General features: G+C 40.8%; 1 protein-coding gene across 9 annotated transcripts in view; it reads right to left on the bottom strand.

Annotated features, from left to right (window-relative positions):
- LOC129040477 (S-adenosyl-L-methionine-dependent tRNA 4-demethylwyosine synthase TYW1) overlaps window positions 1-20990 on the bottom strand; it is a 268106-nt gene that overhangs the window by 148387 nt on the left and 98729 nt on the right. For all 9 annotated transcript variants that reach the window (XR_010127062.1, XM_054495067.2, XM_063668309.1 and 6 more), the window contains one exon: window positions 6700-6809. Coding sequence is in view for 8 of the 9 variants with exons in the window: in XM_054495067.2 (XP_054351042.1) it covers window positions 6700-6809 (110 nt within the window). In the remaining variant the exon portion in view is untranslated. The remainder of the gene's footprint in view (window positions 1-6699; window positions 6810-20990) is intronic.

Below are 20990 nucleotides of genomic sequence, written 5' to 3' on the forward strand. Positions count from 1 at the left end.
CTTGAGGTTTTTCATAGTTTCTGAAAACAATTAACAGGTGGTGTTCTCTTCCCCACCTTCACATTTTCTTTATGATGTGTATGTTAGCATACATAGCTTGTGAAAACCATCTGTTGGAGATCTTTTATTTCTTGCAGTACTTCGCTTCTAGCCTAAAGTATAGATAAAAACACCTAGCAACATCTTTGCAGCAGTAGTACCAAGGATGTTCCTGACAAAGACGGTGTAATGACTTGATGTTTGCTGAACGGGTGGAAAACTGAGCTAAAGAAATCTCAGCCTCATTTTCTGGGAACTATTTCTCCCTGCCACGGTAGTACTTAGAAGGGGGCAGGCAGCATTTTGAATAGACGCTGAGTGGCACTGAAATTCTGACCCACTTTTAATCAATACAAAGTTAATTTTGTATGTATATAAAAGGAAAGCTAATAAAGGTCAGGAAAAGAAAGATATTTTTATAACTCAGTGAAATAACTGAAAAGACAATAATTGCCCTCAGAATTAAGAACACAAAAGAGAAGCATTGAAAACATCAGGAATTATCTTCCAAAGCTGCTCAGGACTGGCCACTTAGCTCCAGTTGGGGAACTCACACAATAAGCAACAATCCCCACAGTCAGTTCCACCTTTCACACAACTGAACCAGACCCAGGACAGACAGCAGGCGTTCTCTGTCATGGGGTGGGAACTCACACTAGAAAGCAAAGGACTCTCCAAGCCAGAGTGAGGTAAATAATTAATGATCATTCCCATCTCAAGGCCACGCCTTCCACCTACAGTGGAGTCTTCTGCACCCAGCACATCGACCTTTACCAGCAGGCCTCCCCACCAGATGCCCTGCACTGGATGGATACCTAAGCCTTGGGAGTGGACAGGGCCGCCACCTCAAGAAGGGCCCTCCCAACGGGCAGAGGAGCCTGGGTCCCGAGGGGACAAGGAGGCTGGGTTGCCCCCACCCCGCTGAGGGAGTTCCTCTTGCCCCCTACCCCCAGGGCTTGTATATAGATTATAAATATATAAGAGGGAAAGGGGTGGCGAGGGAGGGGTTGTGGAGCTGGGGCCTCACTTCCCCTCCTCCCCCTTCCCCTGGTCCCCTGTCCCTGGGGCTGTTTGTTAAAAAAGAGTAATAAAAGGATTTAAAAATAATAATAATAATAATTAATGAGCTAAGAGTGGACCTCCAAAAAGAAGCCAAAGTGGAGATACCAGGAATATCACAAACTACGAAGGAAATGCCTTCAAGCCTTTGAAATTGACTATAATTGCCATTTATACAAGAAATCTGTTCGTAAGCATTTCTGTTTAAGCCTGAAATTTGTATTCCCATAGATATAATATTATTAAAATGAAAATGAAGGCCAGGTGCAGTGGTTCACACCTATAATCCCAGCACTTTGGGAGGCTGAGGCTGAAGGATTGCTTGAGCCCAGGAGTTCGAGATCAGACTGGGCAACATAGTGAGACCCCCACAACTACAAAAATGTTTTTTAAAATATTAGCTGAGTTTGGTAGCATGTGCCTGTAATCCCAGATATTTGAGAGGCTGAGACAGGAGGACTGCTTGAGCCCAGGAGGTTGAGACTGCAGTGAGCTATGATCATGCCATTGCATTCCAGCCTGGGCAACAGAACAAGACTCTATCCCTTTACAGTCTTTTTCAGTGAAATTACTTGCCGCCAAGAGAACAGAAAATACAATCAATATTCTGAAGTACTAAAATTCTATAATGCTGTCAAAGTTATCATTTTAAAAGAAATCACATAACATTTTTTTCTTTGAAGTGTTACAGACTACCACCAGTTTTCCAGAAGGGCTCTGGATTCTTACAAATTATGCACTTTACCCTTTACTAATTAGGGTTTTTTTTTCTTTTCTATTATCATAATTTTACAGCAAGATTTACTATGACTATTATAGCAATAAGATGGATTTTCAAAAATAATGGCTTGTTTAACCTAACTTAGAACACAGAAAAAAGCATTAAACAAACAGTCACCAGGGCCCCAAAATTACAAATTAAGTGATCTCTCATTCATTGTGAAAATGTAAAACAAATGAGAGCCAGGCATGGTGGCTCATGCCTATAATCCCAGCACTTTGGGAGGCCCAGGCAGAAGGATCGTTTAAGCCCAGGAGTTCAAGACCAGCCTGGGCAATATAGGGAGAACCCATCCCTATTAAAAATTTTTAAATTAGCCAAAGTGCGGTAGCATGCACCTGTAGTTCCAGCTACTTGGGAGGTTGAGGTGGGAGGATCACTTGAGCCCAAGAGGCAGAGGTTGCAGTGAGCCAAGATCGTGCCACTGCACTCCAGCCTGGGCAACAGAGTGAGACCCAGAGTCTCCAAGTAAATAAATAAAGTAAAATAAAATAAAAATAAAACAAGTGACGCTCCCTTATGCCTATGTGCTGACCCGTCTACACCCTCCACACCTTCAAACATGCACCTGTTTTCTGCTAGCTTCAAGAAAAACTGCTTTGCTAACCTGAAGAGCATCAATGCACAAATATCAACCAGTTCCACTCTGAAAACCCTTCCAACAAATTTGTTGCTGATTAAATACACTGATGTTTTGCTGACATGGTAACGTGTTATCAAGTCAATCCATTCAGATATTAAAAAAAAAAAAATCCATTGTAGGAATTACCAGGGTAAAATAGATACTGTATAAATACCATTTTTAAGAATGAAATTGGTGGCAGTTGTTGAATTTCTGGGGATCATTCCTTCTGTCTTATGCATTCTAATGCCTACTCAGGATTCACGCATCCACAGATGTGCTCTATTCTTTCTCTCTGCTACCCTGCATCCTATCATCCCTCAAGAGAATCTAAATTTTAAAACTCTTTTGTTTTCCTCACATCATAAGAACCCAGAGACAAACCATTTGAGATGCCTGCTGATTAAAGTTAAGCCTAAGGTCACTACTGGACACCCCTTTCTGCACAGGACAAGACCCTCAACAGGCCCAGCAGACAATGAAAAACACGTGCTCACGGAACTCACCTGACGCATTTTATTAACATCAACAAAGTCTACCTCATGGTTTATTCATTACATATTTCCATTTAAAGTGCATTTGCAAAAATGCTCCTGTCAGAAAAATTACTATCCAAACTCAGATCGTCATTCTGTATGAAGGACATCTCAGCATAAAGAAATGAAGGTGTCTATTCTTCAGGGCAGAGCTGATTCCTCCTCACACAAACTGCCCGAGACACAGTTCATTCAGGGAGACTCCAGGATGTCCAGGAAACACACACCCTCAGTCATCGTCCCATTAGCTCCTTAAGCACTAACTCAAAAATCAACTTCATATAAAAATAAAAGTACTGGCATTTCCTGCTTCTGATATTACTATCTGTGATGGTTAATTTTATGTGTCAACCTGTCTGGGTCACGGCGTCCAGATATTTGTTCAGCCATTATTCTGGATGTTTCTGTGGAGGTGTTTTGGATGAGATTAACATTTAAATTGTTGGGCTTTCAGTAAAGTAGATTGCCTGTCATAATGTGGATGGACCTCATCCAATCATTTGAAGGCTTTAATATAAAAAGATTGACCTGTTCCAAGCAAGAAGGAATTCTGCCAGGAGAATGCCTTTGAACTTGAACTCCCACTCTTCCCTGAGTCTCCAACCTGCCAGTCAACCCATGAGATGTTGAACTCACCAAGCCTTCACAAATACATGAGCCAACTCCTAAAAATGAACAAATGAATCTCAATCTCAGTCTCTCTCTCTCCCCTCACACACGCACACACATACACATACACATACACATACACATACACACACACCCATTGGTTCTGTTTTTCTGGAGAACCCTAACACACTCTCCAAAGGAAAATAAGACTTTGCCTTGAAATTTATTAAAAAGACACATAGCTTACTTGAAGATCAACAATCAATTATTAACTAAACCAACAATGAGTCTAGGAAAAGCCAGTCAAATTCCAGATGTGGGGCTTACTAGTTCTTTACCAACAGTTTCATTTAATTTTCGAAAACACTCGTAAGAGACACTGCTTTATCCAAGTATGAGAATGTGATTTGTACCCCTACCTCCTGCCATCGAAAAATGCTTGAAACTAAAAATCAAGAGGGGAAATTAAAATAATCATTAGCATCTTTGTAAATGTACAAAAAAAGTCAGCCCACCTACAGATATACACAAATATGTACAGGTCAACTTTCCCTAGAAAATTCATAAAGAATAAAAGTATAATTATTGACTAATCTTTTTTTTTTTTTTTTTTTGAGATGGAGTCTCGCTTTGTCACCCAGGCTGGAGTCTAGTGGCGTGTGAACTCAGCTCACTGCAACCTCTGCCTCCCGGGTTCAAGCGATTCTCCTGCCTCAGCCTCCCGAGTAGCTGGGATTAAAAGGCACACACCACCATGCCTGGCTAATTTTTGTATTTTTAGTAGAGATGGGGTTTCACCATGTTGGCCAGGCTGGTCTCGAACTCCTGACCTCAGGTGATCTGCCTACCTCAGCCTCTCAAAGTCCTGGGATTACAAGCGTGAGGCACCGCGCCGAGCCTACTGAATAATTATCTTTTATAAATTACTACTGATCTTGAACCATTATTTGCATGATTTTTCTCCATTTCTCATAAGAATGAGAAATAAGTATGAGCCCATTTTCATACTACTATAAAGAACTGCCAGAGACAGGGTAATTTATAAAGGAAAAGAGGTTTAATTGACTCGCAGTTCAGCATGGCTGGGGAGGCCGCAGGAAATTTACAATCACAGCGGAAGGCAAAGGGGAAGCAAGGCACCTTCTTCACAAGGCAGCAGGAAGGAGAAGTGCAGAGCAAAGGGGGAAGAGCCCCTCATAAAACCATCAGATCTCATGAGAACTCACTCACTATCATGAGAACACCATGGGGGAAACGGCCCCCACGTTTCAATTACCTCCACCTGGTCTCTCTTGACACATAGGGATTATGGGGATTATGGAGATTACAATTCAAGATGAGATTTGGGTGAGGGGGACAAAGCCTAACCATATCAAGTAGTAAGGAGTATTATAATATTATGAATGAGTGGCCAGAACAGAACAAATTTCCTTACATGAAAGAATCACCTGATCTTCAGAATGCTAATTACTGAGGTTTCTAAAGACTCCCATATGTGCTATTAATACCTTAAGAGTGTCTGTATTAAAACAGCCTTGGCTGGGACTATTTTTTAATGGTTGCATATGACAGGAAAGAAGAATACAGGAGAGAAGGAGTCACCAGTGGTAGGTAGAGACCAGAGCATACAGATTCAACAGGGAACCTAACAACTTCCCATATCACCTACGGCTGTTGCTTTATGAAGCCATCACATGTACGGTAGTGGCTCTCAAAGCGTGGTCACCAGTTCATCATCAACACCAACCAGAAACCTGTTAGAAATGCACATTCTCAGGTGGCTCACACCTATCATCCCAGCACTTTGAGAGGCCAAAGCGGGCAGATGGCTTGAGTCCAAGAGTTTGAGACCAGCCTAGGCAACATGGCTAGACCCCATCTTCACAAAAAATTAGCCAGGTGTGGTGGCCCGCGCCTGTAGCCCCAGCTACTCAGGAGGTAGGGCTGAGGTGGGAGGATCACCTGAGCCTGAGAAGTGAAGGTTGCAGTGAGCCAAGATGGCACCACATACTCCAGCCTGGGTGACAGAGTGAGATCTGGTCCAAAAAAAAAAAAAAGAAGAAAGAAAAAAAGCATACTCTTGGGCTTACTGACCCAATCTCTGCGAAAGGAAACCAACAATCTGTGTTTTAACAAGCTCTCCAGATGATTCCGATGCATGATAAAGTTTGAGAACCAGTAACCTCCAGTGAAGTCAATATTTGTTAATATGAGACAGAATTAAATCAGGAAATACAAAAAAATGGAGTGGCTGAATTTTTACCACATTACTATGCATTATATGGAAGAAACTGTTATTTATATTATCCCTCCTTTTTTTTTAATAAGGAATTCATTCAAAACTGTTTTCCCATCTCTAACATTATTTAAGACTTTCCACTAACCTAAAATTTCCAATCCATTCAAAAGGCTGCTCAGCTCAGCAAGACAGAACAATAGCAAGGTTTCTAGGAAGATTGATGGTACATTCCCAGGTAAAGCTTTCAAGTTGAATGCAGCATATTATAAGTTGCTAAACTTTTTATTTATTTATTTATTTATTTATTTATTTATTTCTGAGATGTAGTTTCGCTCTTTTCACCCAGGTTGGAGTGGAGTGGAGAGATCTCGGCTCACTGCAACCTCTGCCTCCCGGGTTCAAGCAATTCTCCTGCCTCAGCCTCCCAAGTAGCTGGGATTACAGGCAACCACCATCATGCCCAGTTAATTTTTGCATTTTTAGTAGAGACGGGGTTTCACCATGTTAGCCAGGCTATTCTCGAACTCCTGACCTCAGGTGATCCACCCGCCTCGGCCTCCCAAAGTGCTGGGATTACAGGCATGAGCCATCACACCTGGCCAAGTTGCTACATTTTAAATTTTTAGTTCTTCCATCATATGGGACGTAAAAGCTAAAAAGGCAAAATATATATAACATTCCTACAAAGTTTTCACTTCCTTAGAGGAAAATTTGCCAGTGGGGACAAAATCCTACCAAAGGGGCAATTCTTCTGCCAATCTGATTCAAACTATTAACAGGTATTAGCATTCCTCTGTAGAGGGAAGATAAATACCTTTAAACTGCTTAATCATGTTCTGATGGTTTTCGATGGCTTCCTTCAAGATCATTTCAGGCTGGTCCATCTTCCACCGCCATTCAGTGCCCACGGGGTTGGTGTGGTGCCTAGGAACAAGACGCAAAGTTCTAAAAGACCCTTCTGTAACAAGATCTGGGCTAGTCATTTATGATGAAGTCGTCCATTTTTAAAAACCACAAAATCAGGACTGGTTTCCTCCTAAGAGTTCAACCATGTATAGTGGTATTTTCCAACTTATTTTAAATCATGACACCCAACAGAGAGTGGTGAATAGAGAAATCATTCAACTCTTCCCAGAGATGTTGGGCACCTAATTCACTCAATTCCAGTTACAGGTTGACAGAACACTCTCTGCTGCTTTAACCACGTTAACTATGAACATACACAAACAAGGCAAACTGTCACCAGCATGTTACTGTCATCTACGTCGACACTTCATAAAGTGAGTGAGGACAGCTGGAACACTTGCTTGGAAATCACACTGACAGGGCCTGAGAATGAGTTTCTCCTGATGCAGGCCTGGGGAAAGGACAAGAACCTCCACCTGGGACCAAAGCAGCTACAACATAATGTTATTTTGAGACCAAAACCACTGCTAGAGTGTATCCTGCCCTGGGAGCCAAAGCCCCTGTATCTCCATATTCCTGAGGTTCCACCGCCATCACTCCATGGCCATACAAAAGATTACAATGCCATAACCCAAGCTATACCTAGCAGTACAATCATATCCAAGCACCTGAGCCCATGCAGAACCCTGTAATCCAAAAAAACAGGCAGCACAGTACAGCAAGGAGACCACCCCCAAGACACACACAATGCCAGAGCCCAAGGACCAGCTCCCCAGTGTCCACCACTGCCAACCCTCTCACCTTCCCAACAGGCAGAACCACCATGTGCCCTACAGGCCCCTCAAGGCCCAAGGACCATTCTGCCCAGAAACCAGCACCACTGAAGACACTACCCCCATAAGCAGCAGAGCTGCCAGAAATAGCACAAGCTCCCCTAGGGTCTAAGGACCAGCAAGCCCAACAATACTGCCCCTAGCAAAGCCATGCCACTGCTTGCACAAACACCCACAGTCCAGGCCAGTGAGGCACTCACAGGAAACACAGGCACCGATTATGGCCAAAGAAATCACATGGACTACTGTACCCGTCTAGAGGACAAGTCAAAGCACCCCACTCAACCAACACTATAAAATACTTCTCCAGGAAAGTCTTTCCCTATGAAAACTACTCCATAAAAATGGAAGGGGTGACTGTTATACCAGATGTGCAGATATCAATGCAGGAAAAAACAAAAACATGAAATAGCAAGAAAACATGACACTCCCAAAGAAACACAATAATCCTCCAGTAATAGATCTGAAAGAAAGGAAAATCTAGGCCTGTAATAGAATTTAAAATAATGATCTTAAGGAAACTCGAGAGATACAAGAGAATACACATAGACAATTCAATTAAATCAGGAAAAGAATTCATGTTCTAAATGAGAAATTCAACAGAGATAGACATCACAAAAAAAAGAGCCAAACAGAAAACTTGAAGGTGAAGAATTTGATGTATGAAATAAATACAACTGAGAGCTTCAACAACATACTAGATCAAGGAGAACAAACAATGTCTGAACTTGAAGACAGGACTTTTGAAAAGACCCAGTCAGACCAAAAAACAAAAAACAAAAAACAAAAAAAAAAAAGGAAGGAAGAAGAACAAAGAAGAAAAGGAGAAAAGAAAAAGAAAAGGAAAAGAAAGAAAAAGGATGAGGAAGAGGACAAGAAGAGAAGAAGGAGAAAAAGAAAGAAGAAAAGACAAGAGAGAAGGAAGAAAGGATAGAGGAGAGAGGAGGAGGAAGAGCAGGAGGAGGTGGGAAAAGACATGGAAAACTAAATGGGTTTTAATGAAATAACAGCTGAAAACTTCCCACATTTGGGGAAAGATATGGACATTCAGATCAAGCAAGCTAAAAATTCCTCAAATGGATTAAATGCCAAAAAAAAAAAAAGCCTCCTTGAGACACATTATAGTCAAACTGTCAAAAGACAATGACAAAGAGAATTCTAAAAACAGCAATTGAAAAGCATCACGTCCCATGTAAGGAAACCTTCATAAGGATAGCAGCAGATTTCTCAGCAGAAACCTCACAGGCCAGGAGAGAATGGGATGATATAGTCTAAGGGCTGGAAAAAAAAAAAAAAAGACCACCAAGCAAAACTATCCTCTGGAAATGAAGGAGAAATAAAGCCTGTCCCAGACAAGTAAAAATTGAGGGAATTCATCACCACTAGGCTGACCTTACAAGAAAAGCTTAGGGAATCCTACATCAGGAAGTGAAAGAATGATAATTACCATCATGAAAATATGCAAAAGTATAAACTCACTGGTAAGGCAGATATACAAATGAGAAAAAAAAAAGGATTCAAATGTTACCACTATGGAAGACCACCAAACTGCAAAAATAAATGAGAGTAAGAAAGCAAAAACAATATACAAAACAACATGAGTAAGTCATCATCTACCATGAATAACCTTGAATGTAAATGGATTAAAGTCCCTTGTTAAAAGATATAAACTGGCTGAATGAATTAAAAAAAAAAAAACACCCAACTATTTGTTGCCTACAAGAAACTCACTTCACCTGTAAAGATATACGCAGACTGAAAGTGAATGGGATGGAAAAATACATACCACACAAACCAAAACCAAAAGCAGCTGGGTGTGGTGGCTCACGCCTGTAATCCCAGCACTTTGGGAGGCTGAGGAGGGGGGATCATGAGGTCAGGAGTTCGAGACCAGCCTGGCCAACATGGTGAAACCCCGTCTCTACTAAAAATACAAAAATTAGCCAGGCGTGGTGGTAGGCACCTGTAATCCCAGCTACTCAGGAGGCTGAGGCAGGAGAATTGCTTGAACCCGGGAGGCAGAGGTTGCAGTGAGCTGAGTTCACACGCCACTAGACTCCAGCCTGGGTAACAGAGTGGGCTCCATCTCAAAAAAAAAAAAAAAAAAAAAAGCAAGCAAGAGTAGCTATCTTTATATAAGATAAAATAGACTTTAAGTCAGAAACTGTAAAAATGAGACCAAGGAAAAGGTCATTCTATAACGATAAAGGAATCACTGCAGCAAGAAGATCTAACAACTGTAAATATTTATGTACCTAATACTGGAGCACTGAGATATAAAGCAAACATTATGAGATCTAATGGGAAAGATAGACTCTACTACCATAATAGTCGGGGGCATCAACATCACACTCTCTCAGAATCGGACAGATCACCTAGACAGAAAATCAGTAAAGAAACACCAGATTTAAACCATAGGCCAAACTGACCTAACAGACACTGACAAAATATTTCATACTACACCTGCAGAACACACAATCTTCTCATCCATACATAAAATATTCTCCGGAACAGACCATATTTTAGTCTCAAAAAATGTTAAAAAATCAAAATCCTATCAAGTATGTTTTTGGACAATGGAATAAAACAAGAAATCAGTCATAAAACGAACTTTGGAACCTATACAAAGTAATGGAAACCAAAGAGCACACTCTTGAACAGCCAATGAGTCAATGAAGAAAGCAAGAAGAAAATTTAAATATATGTACTGAAACAAATGAAAGTAGAAGCAAATGTCAAAACTTAAGGGACAGAGCAAAAGCAGTACTAAGAGGGAAGTTTATAATAATAAACAACTATATCAAAAATGTAGAATGATTTCAAATTATCAATCTAACAATGCACTTCAGGGAACTAGAAAAGCAAAAACAAACCAAACCCAAAATTACTAGAACAGAAAAAAAATAATAATCAGAGCAAAAATAAATGAAGTTGAGATAAAAAAAACACAAAAATCAACAAAACAGAAAGTTCGTTTGTTAAAAAGATAAACATCGACAAACCATTAGACTGAGAAAAAAAAAAGAGAAGATCCAAATAAATATAATCAGAAACAAAAAAAGAGACATTACTACTGATACCATAGAAATACAAAGAATCATTAAACACTGTTATAACCAACTGTACATGAACAAATTGGAAAACCTAGAGGAAACGTAGAAATTCCTGTACACACACAACCTACCAAGAACAAACCAAGAAGAAAGAGAAAACCTGAACAGATCATTAGCAAGTTAAATCAATAATTGAAAGTCTTCCAACAATGAAAAGTACATGGCCAGATGGCTTCCCTGGTAAATTCCACCAAACCTAAAAAAAAAAAAAAAAAAAAACCACACACATACACACACAGATACATACACACACACACACACACACACACACACACACACACACACACACACACACACCCACACACCCCTCACACTAATACTTATCAAACTATTTCAAAAAATTAAGGGGGAAGAAATTCTTAGAAACTCAGTATTATATGAGGCCAGTATTACCCTGAAAACAAAACAAGACAAAAACACAACAAAAAAGAAAAGGAAAATAGCATGCCAATACCCCTGATAAACAAAGGTATAAAAATCCTCGGCTGGGCACGGTGGCTGACGCCTGTAATCCCAGCACTTTGGGAGGCCAAGGCAGGCAGATCATGAATTCAGGAGATCGAGACCATCCTGGCTAATATGGTGAAACCCTGTCTCTACTAAAAAAATACAAAAAATTAGCCAGGCGTGGTGGCAGGCACCTGTAATCCCAGCTACTCAGGAGGCTGAGGCAGGGGAATCGCTTGAACCCAGAAGGTAGAGGTTGCAGTGAACTGAGATTGTGCCATTGCACTCCAGCCTGGGTGACAGAGCGAGACTCCGTCTCAAAAAAAAAAAGAAAGAAAAAAAGAAAATTGCATATCACTGAGGAAAGAAATTGAAGAGAGCACACACAAAAAAATGGAAAGACATCCCATGTCCATGGATTGGAAGAATAAATATAGTTAAAGTTATCATACCACCCAAAGCAATTTACAGATTTGATGCAATCCCTATCAAACCACCAAAGACATTGTTCACAGAAATAGAAAACAATTCTAAAAATCACAAGGAACCACTAAAATCCCCAAATAGCCAAAGAAATCCTATGCAGAATGAACACAGCTCAAGGCATCACAGTACATGACTTCAAAATATACTATAGCCAGGTGCGGTGGCTCACGCCTGTAATCCCAACACTTTGGGAGGCCGAGGCAAGCGGATCACAAAGTCAGGAGTTCAAGACAAGCCTGGCCAACATAGTGAAACCCCATCTCCACTAAAAATACAAAAAATTGGCCAGGAGTGGTGGCAGGCACCTGTAATCCCTGCTACTCAAGAGGCTGAGGCAGGAGAATCACTTGAACCAGGCAGGTGGAAGTTGCAGTGAGCTGAGATCACACCATTGCACTCCAGCCCAGGCAACAGTGTGAGACTCCATCTCAAAAAAAACACAAAAAACAACAACAACAACAAAAAACTATAAACCTATTGTAACCAAAGCAGCATGGTATTGATATAAGAACAGACACACAGACTCACAGAACAAAATAGAGAACCCAGAGATAAATTCAAATATTTACAGGAAACCAATTTTCAACAAAGGTGCCAAGGTCATGCAGTGGGGAAAGACAATATACAAAAATCAACTCAAAACAGATTAACGACATAAACGTAAGACCTGAAACTGTGAAATTACATACTGTGAAAACACAGAGGAAACACTTTAGGACATTGGTCTGGGCAATGATTTTATGAATACAACTTCGAAATTACAGGCAACAAAAGTAAAAACAAATAGACAAATAGGATGATATCAAACTAAAAAGCTGCTGCACTGCAAAGGAAACAATCAACAGGGTGAAGAGACAACCTGCAGAATGACAGAAAATATTTCCAAACCATTCATCAAACAAGGGATTAATATCCAGAATATACAAAAAATTCAAACAACCCAACAGCAAAAAAACCCACAAATAATCTGATTTTTAAAAGGTCGAATGATGTAAATAGACATTTCTCAAAAGAACATATACAAGTAGCCAACAGATATATTTTTAAATGCTCAACATCACTAATCATCAGAGAAATGCAAATCAAAACCACAATGAGATTCCATCTCACCCAAGTTAAAACGACTATTATCAAATAATAACAAATGCTGACAAGGATGTGGAGAAAGGGAACTCTTATACACTGTTGTTGGCAATGTAAACTACCACAGTCATTATGGAAAACAATATGGAGATTCCTCAAAAAACTAAAACTAGAACTACCATATGATCCAGCAACCCCACTACTGAATATATATCCAAAGGAAAGGAAATCAGTATGTTGAAGAGATAGCTGCATTCTCATGCTCATTGCAGCACTATTCACAATCGCCAAGATATGGAACCAACCTAAGTGTCCATCAGCAGATAAATGGATAAAGGAAATGTGATATATATTCACAATGGAATATTATTTAGCCCTATAAAAAAGAATGAGGCTGAGCATAGTGGTTCATGCCTGTAATCCCAGCACTTTGGGAGGCTGAGGCCAGTGGATCACTTGAGGTCAGGAGTTTGAAGCCAGCCTGGCCAACTTGGTGAAACCCCGTCTCTACTAAAAATATAAAAAATTAACCGGGCATGGTGGCACGAGCCTGTAATCCCAGTTATTCAGGAGGCTGAGGCAAGAGAATCACTTGAACCTGGGAGGTGGAGGTTGCAGTGGGCCAAGATTGTGTCACTGCACTCCAGCCTGGGCAACAGCAAGACTCTGCCTTAAAAAAAAAAAAAAGGCCAAGGGCAGTGGCTCAAGCCTGTAATCCCAGCACTTTGGAAGGCCAAGGGAGGCGGATCACCTGAGGTCAGGAGTTCAAGATCAGTCTGGCCAACATGGCAAAACTCCATCTCTACTAAAAATACAAAAATTATCCGGGCTTGGTGGTGTGCGCCTGTAATCCCAGCTACTTGGGAGGCTGAGGGACAAGAATCACTTGAACCTGGGAGGCAGAGATTGCAGTGAGCTGAGATCAGGCCACTGCACTCCAGCCTGGGCAGAAGAGTGAGACTCTGTCTAAAAAAAAAAAATTCACATACCATAAAACTCTCCTATTTAAGGTTTATAAATCATTGGCTTTTGCTATACTCACAGAGTTGTGCATTGTTGGAAATGCTTGTTCCCCAGTGCCACAAAGAAATAGCAATTGAACATAAATTTAATTTTCTCAGCAAGGCCATTTTTTTACTTTCTGCAGAAAGGGTACACTCACCAGCACTTCTGCCACGAGAGTACGCTGAACAAAGGAGACAGGGACATTTATAACCTGACACATTCACCCTACTGCTGTTACCAGTTTCCATTGGCTGGAACGGGACCTCACATTCTGTATTTGTCCCAATTGTCTAGCAACTTAGAACTTTTCAAAAGAGGCAAAGGCAGAGGAGAACAAAGGAAGGAGGAAGTAACTTGTGGAATGCTCAGAAAGGTAAAAACACCTCCAAATAAGGAAGAGGAATAGGCTACGACCTAATGCTTGCTTGGACCAGTATAAGCATGCCAGGGCAAATATTTAGGCTAAATTGTGGGAGCTAAGAACACAAAGTACATTGATTTCTTTATTATGGCTAGCAGATATCTAAGAATGTTAGTTAGCACAGGTCTTTGAATAAATTTTGCTTCTAAGAGAAGTTACTATTTATTCTTAATTAGATGGGGAGGAAAGTCTCTTTGAAGAAGAGCCTCTACTTCACTTTTTACAAGCATCCATCGCCAAAATCCATTTTAAACGTTTTGTCATTCCCAAAAAGAAACACTATCCCCTCGGGTATTGCTCCTCAAACCCCATATTCCCTCCGGCCCTAGGCAACCACTAATTTACTTTCTGTCTCTACAGATTTGTCTATTCTAGGCAATGCACAGAAATGCAGTCTTACTATAGATGCAGCCTGTTGTGATCGGCTTCTTTCACTTAGCACAATATTTTCAACATTAATCCATGCTGTAGCATGTATCAGTACTTAATTTCTTTTTATTGACAGATGACATTCCTTGGAATGGATACACCACATGTTGTTTCTCTGTTCATCAGTTTATGGACACCTGGAGTATTTCTACTTTTTGGATATCATGAATATCTTTTCATGTGCTTACTGGTCATTTGTATATCTTCTTTGGAGAACTGTCCATCAAGATTTTTTGGGTTATTTCTTCAAGACAGATATAACTCTTTCCTCCACCCTGCCCCCACTTCACAGGTTAACTCATGAGCAAGGAAAACAGACAAAACCCTCGATTCAAAATTTCAAAGAATAAATCTTTCAAATAAAATTTTAAAAACAGGAATAAGAGACACACAATGGTAAATATGTGATATCTATACATACATAAAAATACCCAATATATCCTTCTGAAAATTGGTGGAACAGCATTTTATCTATCCATAACAGTCTACTTCACATATAATCAAAATGAAGTAAAAATTTCACTTTGAAAAAATCACATCTATGTACATCATGTTGTAGTTTAAAAACACGGTCATTGGCCAGGCCCGGTGGCTCATGCCTGTAATCCCAGTTATTAAAAATACAAAAATCAGCTGGCATGGTGGCACATGTCTTTAGTCCCAGGAAGGCTGAGGCAGGAGAATTGCTTGAACCCAGGAGACAGAGGTTGCAGTGAGCCAAGATCACGCCACTGCGCTCCAGCCTGGGTGACAGAGCGAGACTCCATCTCAAAAGAATAAAAAAAACTCCACTGTCATATACAGAATCTCACTCAAGCAATTAAGCCTTACAGCAACCCTGTAAGGAAGGTATGTTGTTTTATTTTACAGTTGAGAAACTGAGGCTCAGAGGCTATTTTAAGAATCTACTACAAGAAAAGGAAAATAATAAAAGCATTTATGTAACATTTAAATCAATTTTTAATGAACCTTTTCTGACATTCTTGTTATATATTTCATTGAAACAGATGGCAAATTCTAATTTTAAAAGCTCATATATTAGTCCTTCTTTACCAGAAGCCATGGTAAATGAAATAGCTCCATTTACTTAGATCTTTCTAAAAATCTCATTAAGGAATGTGTTAATCATACTGTTTGCTTTCCAAAACTCTGGGTAAATGTACTGCTCAAGAAACTGAAAGACCGCATTGTTGGCTATGAACAGGAAATTAAGATTGAGGAGCACTACCCATTAGATCCTGTTATTTCTTTTGAATTTTGACCTGTAAAAAAAACCAACTACTTATGCCAACAATCTTAAGAAGAGATTAGGATTTATACTTAGTGTAAACTGTGAAACAAGAAAAACTAGGACACAAAATACTTGATTATTTGTCCTACAACCTAAGTATGATGTGATCCCAATACTTCAGTCTACATAATCATATGGCTAACATACTTTTGTCTTGCAAGCGCTCACCCTGTAATATTTCAAACTCTGTAAGCACATACTCTATTCCGAAAAAGTGGTTTTTTGGTCACATTTTATTTCTTTTTTTTTTTTTTTTTTGAGACGGAGTAGCCCAGGTTGGAGTGCAGTGGCGTGACTGCAAGCTCCGCCTCCTGGGTTCACACCATTCTCCTGCCTCAGCCTCCCGAGTAGCTGGGACTACAGGCGCCCACCACCACGCCCGGCTAATTTTTTCTATTTTTAGTGGAGACGGAGTTTCACCATGTTAGCCAGGATGGTCTCGATCTCCTGACCTCGTGATCTGCCCGCCTCAGCCTCCCAAAGTGCTGGGATTACAGGCATGAGCAACTGTGCCTGGCCATATTTCTTTTTTTTTTTTTTTTTTGAGGAGTCTCGCACTGTCACCCAGGCTGGAGTGCAGTGGCACGATCTCAGCTCACTGCAACCTCCACCTCCTGGGTTCAAGCAATTCTCCTGCCTCAGCCTCCCAAGTAGCTGGGGTTACAGGCGCCTGCCACCACGCCCAGCTAATTTTTTGTATTTTTTTTAGTAGAGACAGTGTTTCCCTCTGTTGGCCAGGCTGGTCTTGAACTCCTGACCTCGTGATCCACCTGCCTCAGCCTCCCAAAGTGCTAGGATTACAGGCATGAGCCACTGCGCCCGGCCTGGTCACATTCTATTTCAGTGCTGCCATGTTCCAGCAATACCCTGCACTGAAACAGTAACTGTAGACCATGGCACACAGGTTACTTCAAACTCGGCACAATTGCCATTTTGGACTAGATAATCCTTTTTTGCGGAGCGCTGTCCTATGCATTAGGGAATGCTTAGCAACATCCCTGGCCTCTACCCACCAGATACCAGCAGCACTCTCCTTGGTTCTAACAATAAAAAATATCTCGAGACATTGTCAAATGTCCCAAATCTCCGTATAGGACAAGAAATAGCAATTTTGCCACCAGTTGAGAACAACTGATTTAACAGGATGACCTAAAAGATACTTTTAGTGTTTTGTTTTTTGTTTGTTTTTACCACATCTCTAGATAACTAAAAGAGGAAATACATGTAAAAGAATATGGTATGGTAGCCCATGCCTATAATCTCAGCACTTTGGGAGTCTAAGAGGGGAGGATTGCTTGAGGCCAAGAGTTCGAGACCAGCTTGAGAAACATAGCAAGACCCTGTCTCTATCAAAAAATAATAATAATAAATTGGATAGGCATTGTGGCACAAGCCCGTAGCTGGAGTTACTCAAGTAGCTGAGGCAGGAGGATCACGTGAGCCCATGGGTTCAAGGTACCAGTGAGCTATGATTGCACCACTGTACTCCAGCCTAGGTGACAGGGCTTAATATGGGATGATAGTATTGTGGCTATATTATTTTTTAACAGACCTTATTATTTACATTTTACATGATCTGTCAATTGAAGTATGTACACATAAAACAATATGATGGCTAGGATTTGTATTAAAATAGGTAAATGGAATATGATTAGCCATATGATGATAAATGTTCACCGAGGTTTAATATACTGTTCTCTCTCTGCTTACGTTAAAAAAAACTCTATAATAAGAATTTTTTAAAAGTGGGTAGAGAGGGGTCAGGCGCAGTGGCTCACTCCTGTAATCTCAGCACTTTGGGAGGCCAAGGAGGGCAGATCACGAGGTGAGGAGTTCAAGACCAGCCTGGCCAACATGGTGAAACCCTGTCTCTGGTAAAAGATACAAAAAATTAGCAGGGCATGGTGGTGCACACCTGTAATCCCAGCTACTCAGGAGGCTGCAGCAGGAGAATGGTGTGAACCCGGGAGGCGGAGGTTGCTGTGAGCCAAGATCGTGCCATTGCACTCCAGGCTGGGTGACAGAGTGAGACTCCATCTCAAAAAAAAAAAAAAAGTGGGTAGAGGGGTTAACAAAGGTCTCAGTAGGTACATGAACAACTTGCTGTTAAGAAAAAAATTATAGTTGAGGTAAACTATACACAGCTGAATGCCTGGGAAGAAGAACCAGGCACCAAAGCTAATGTGGTGAACTGGAGCACTGAAAAGCACCTTCATGCTCCTGGGATTTAGAAAGGCACACTGGACAGGAGACATGCTAAGAAGCGGCCTAGGAAGAGTCTAAACCTTCACCTCTGCCCGATCTTTAGGCTCAGCACAAGCAGGAAGCAAAGGCTAAGGCAGAGTTGTAAATGGCCTGGCTAAACATTAAAAGAGTGTCCCAGGCCGAGTATGGTGGCTCAAGTCTGTAATCCCAGCACTTTGGAAGGCCAAGGTGGGTGGATCACTTGAGGCCAGGAGTTCGAGACCAGTCTGGCTAACACAGTGAAACCCCATCTCTACTAAAAATACAAAAAATTAGCCGGGTGTGGTGGCAGGCGCCTGTAATCCCAGCAACTCAGGAAGCTGAGGCAGGAGAATGGCATGAACCCGGGAGGTGCAGCTTGCAGTGAGCCGAGATTGCGCCACTGCACTCCAGCCTGGGTGACAGAGCGAGACTCTGTCTCAAAAAAAAGAAAAAAAAAAATTAGCCAGGTGTGGTAGCACACACCTGTAATCCTAGCTACTCAGGAGGCTGAGGCATGAGAATTGCTTGAACCCGGGAAGTGGAGGTTGCAGCGGGCCGAGATTCCACCACTGTACTACAGCCTGGGTGACAGAGCAAGACCCTGTCTCAAAAGGAAAAAAAAAAAAGAGAAAGAAATGTTCCAAGACAGAGTCAATCTGCAAAGACTGGGAGAAGCCTTTTTTTTTTTTTCCAATTTTTTTTTCTTTGGCTCCATGAGCTCAAGGAAATCTCTGTCAAATCATTAGCTGACCCCTGAGCTTAAGACACAGACTTCAGAGATAATATAAAACAAAGAATAAAATCTTTACAAATATAGTTTAGAAAACTCACTAAACAAACAAAACCCAGAGCAAGCAATAAAAAACAAACCCTGAAGAATGAGAAAAATCTGACTTCCAGAGTTAACACGTTCTAATAATCAAAATACGCAGTTTTCTTTTTTTTTTTTTTTGAGACGGAGTCTTGCTCTGTTGCCCAGGCCGGAGTGCAGTGGCGCGATCTCGGCTCACTGCAAGCTCCACCTCCTGGGTTCACGCCATTCTCCTGCCTCAGCCTCCCGAGTAGCTGGGACTACAGGCGCCCACCACCATGCCCAGCTAATTTTTTGTATTTTTAGTAGAGACAGGGTTTCACTGTGTTAGCCAGGATGGTCTCGATCTCCTGATCTCGTGAGCTGCCTGCCTTGGCCTCCCAAAGTGCTGGAATTACAGGCATGAGCCACCATGCCAGGCCAAAATATGCAGTTTTCAACAAAACATTTCTTTGCATACAAACCATGCAAAGAAACAAGTGTGGCCCATTCCCAGCATGTATTAGCAAAAACTCTCCCTGAGGAAGCATAGACATTAGACCAACTAAAAAAATACTTTAAGCCAACTATCTTAAACATGCCCAAAGAGCTAATGGAAACCATGGACAAAGAAATAAAGGAAACCAAGAAAACAATGTCTAAACAAATCCAGAATAACAATGAAGAGATACAAATGATAAGAAGGAACCAAACAGAAGATGTGAAAGAATAATAACTGAAATGAAGACTTCACTAGCGGGTTTCAACAGAAGATTTGAACAGGCAAAAAAAAAACTTCAGTGAAGTGGAAGACAAATCAATTTGGAATTATCTTGTCTAAGTAGAAAAAAATAGTGTGAAGAAAATTGAACAGAGCCTTAGGACAGACACCATCAAATTGAAAAGAGCTGGGGGACACCATCAAGCATACCAACATATGCATAATAAAAGTTCCAGAAGGAGATAAGAAGGAACAGAAAGAACATGTGAAGAAATAATTATTGAAAAATTCCCAAATTTGGTAGAAGACTTGAATTCACAGAACTAAGAAGCTCAACAAACTCTAAGTAGTACAAACACAAAGAGATCCACACCAAGATATGTTATAATCAAACTGTTGGAAGAATAAGACAAAGAAAGAAACTTGAAAGAAGCGAGAGAGAAGGCACTCATCACATATAAGGGATCCTTAATAAAATTAACAGCCAATTTCTCAGCAGAAACCATGGAGGCCAGAAGGCAGTGGGAGAGCATATTTAAAATGTTACAAGAAAAAAACTGTCAGTCTAGATTTCTATATCTAGCTAAACAATTCTTCAAAACTGAAGGAGACATTAAGACACTGACAAATAAAGGCTGAGGGAGTTCACTGCTAACAGACCTACCCTACGATAAATGCTAAAGGGAGTCCTTCAGACAAAAATGAAAGGACAGTAAACAGACCTATATCATACAAACATACAAAGAACAACATAAAGGTAAAATACATAGGTAAATACAAACTCTGTTGTATTTTTGGATTTTTATTTGTTTGTGTTTGTTTTTCATTTGTTTGTTTTGAGACAGGGTCTTGCTCTGCCACCCAGGCTGGAATGCAGTGGCACAATCAGGGCTCATTGCAACCTGCACCTCCCAGGCTTATGATCACCCCCACCTCAGCCTTCTGGAGTAGCTGGGACCTCAGACATGCACCACCATGCCCGGCTAATTTTTGCATGTTTCGTAGAGACAAGGTTTCGTCATGTTACCCAGACAGGTCTTGAACCCCTGGGCTGAAGTGCCTCACCCACCTTGGCGTCCCAAGGTGCTAGTATTATAGGCATAAGCCACTGCACCCGGCCAGTATTTTTGGATTGTAACTCCTCTATGTTTTCTCTTGATGATGTAAAAGACAAATGTATAAAACAGCAATTATAAATCTATGTTAATGGGCATAGAGTATATAAAGTTGTAATTTGTGACAATGACATAAAGGAGGCGGGACAGAGCTGTTTATGGGCAAAGTTTTTGACTACTATTGAGTCAAATAATATCAATTCAAAATAGTGTTACCAATTCAAAATAATCAATCCCAT

Source organism: Pongo pygmaeus, chromosome 6, assembly GCF_028885625.2.
Source record: "Pongo pygmaeus isolate AG05252 chromosome 6, NHGRI_mPonPyg2-v2.0_pri, whole genome shotgun sequence".
NCBI classification, from domain to species: domain Eukaryota; kingdom Metazoa; phylum Chordata; class Mammalia; order Primates; family Hominidae; genus Pongo; species Pongo pygmaeus.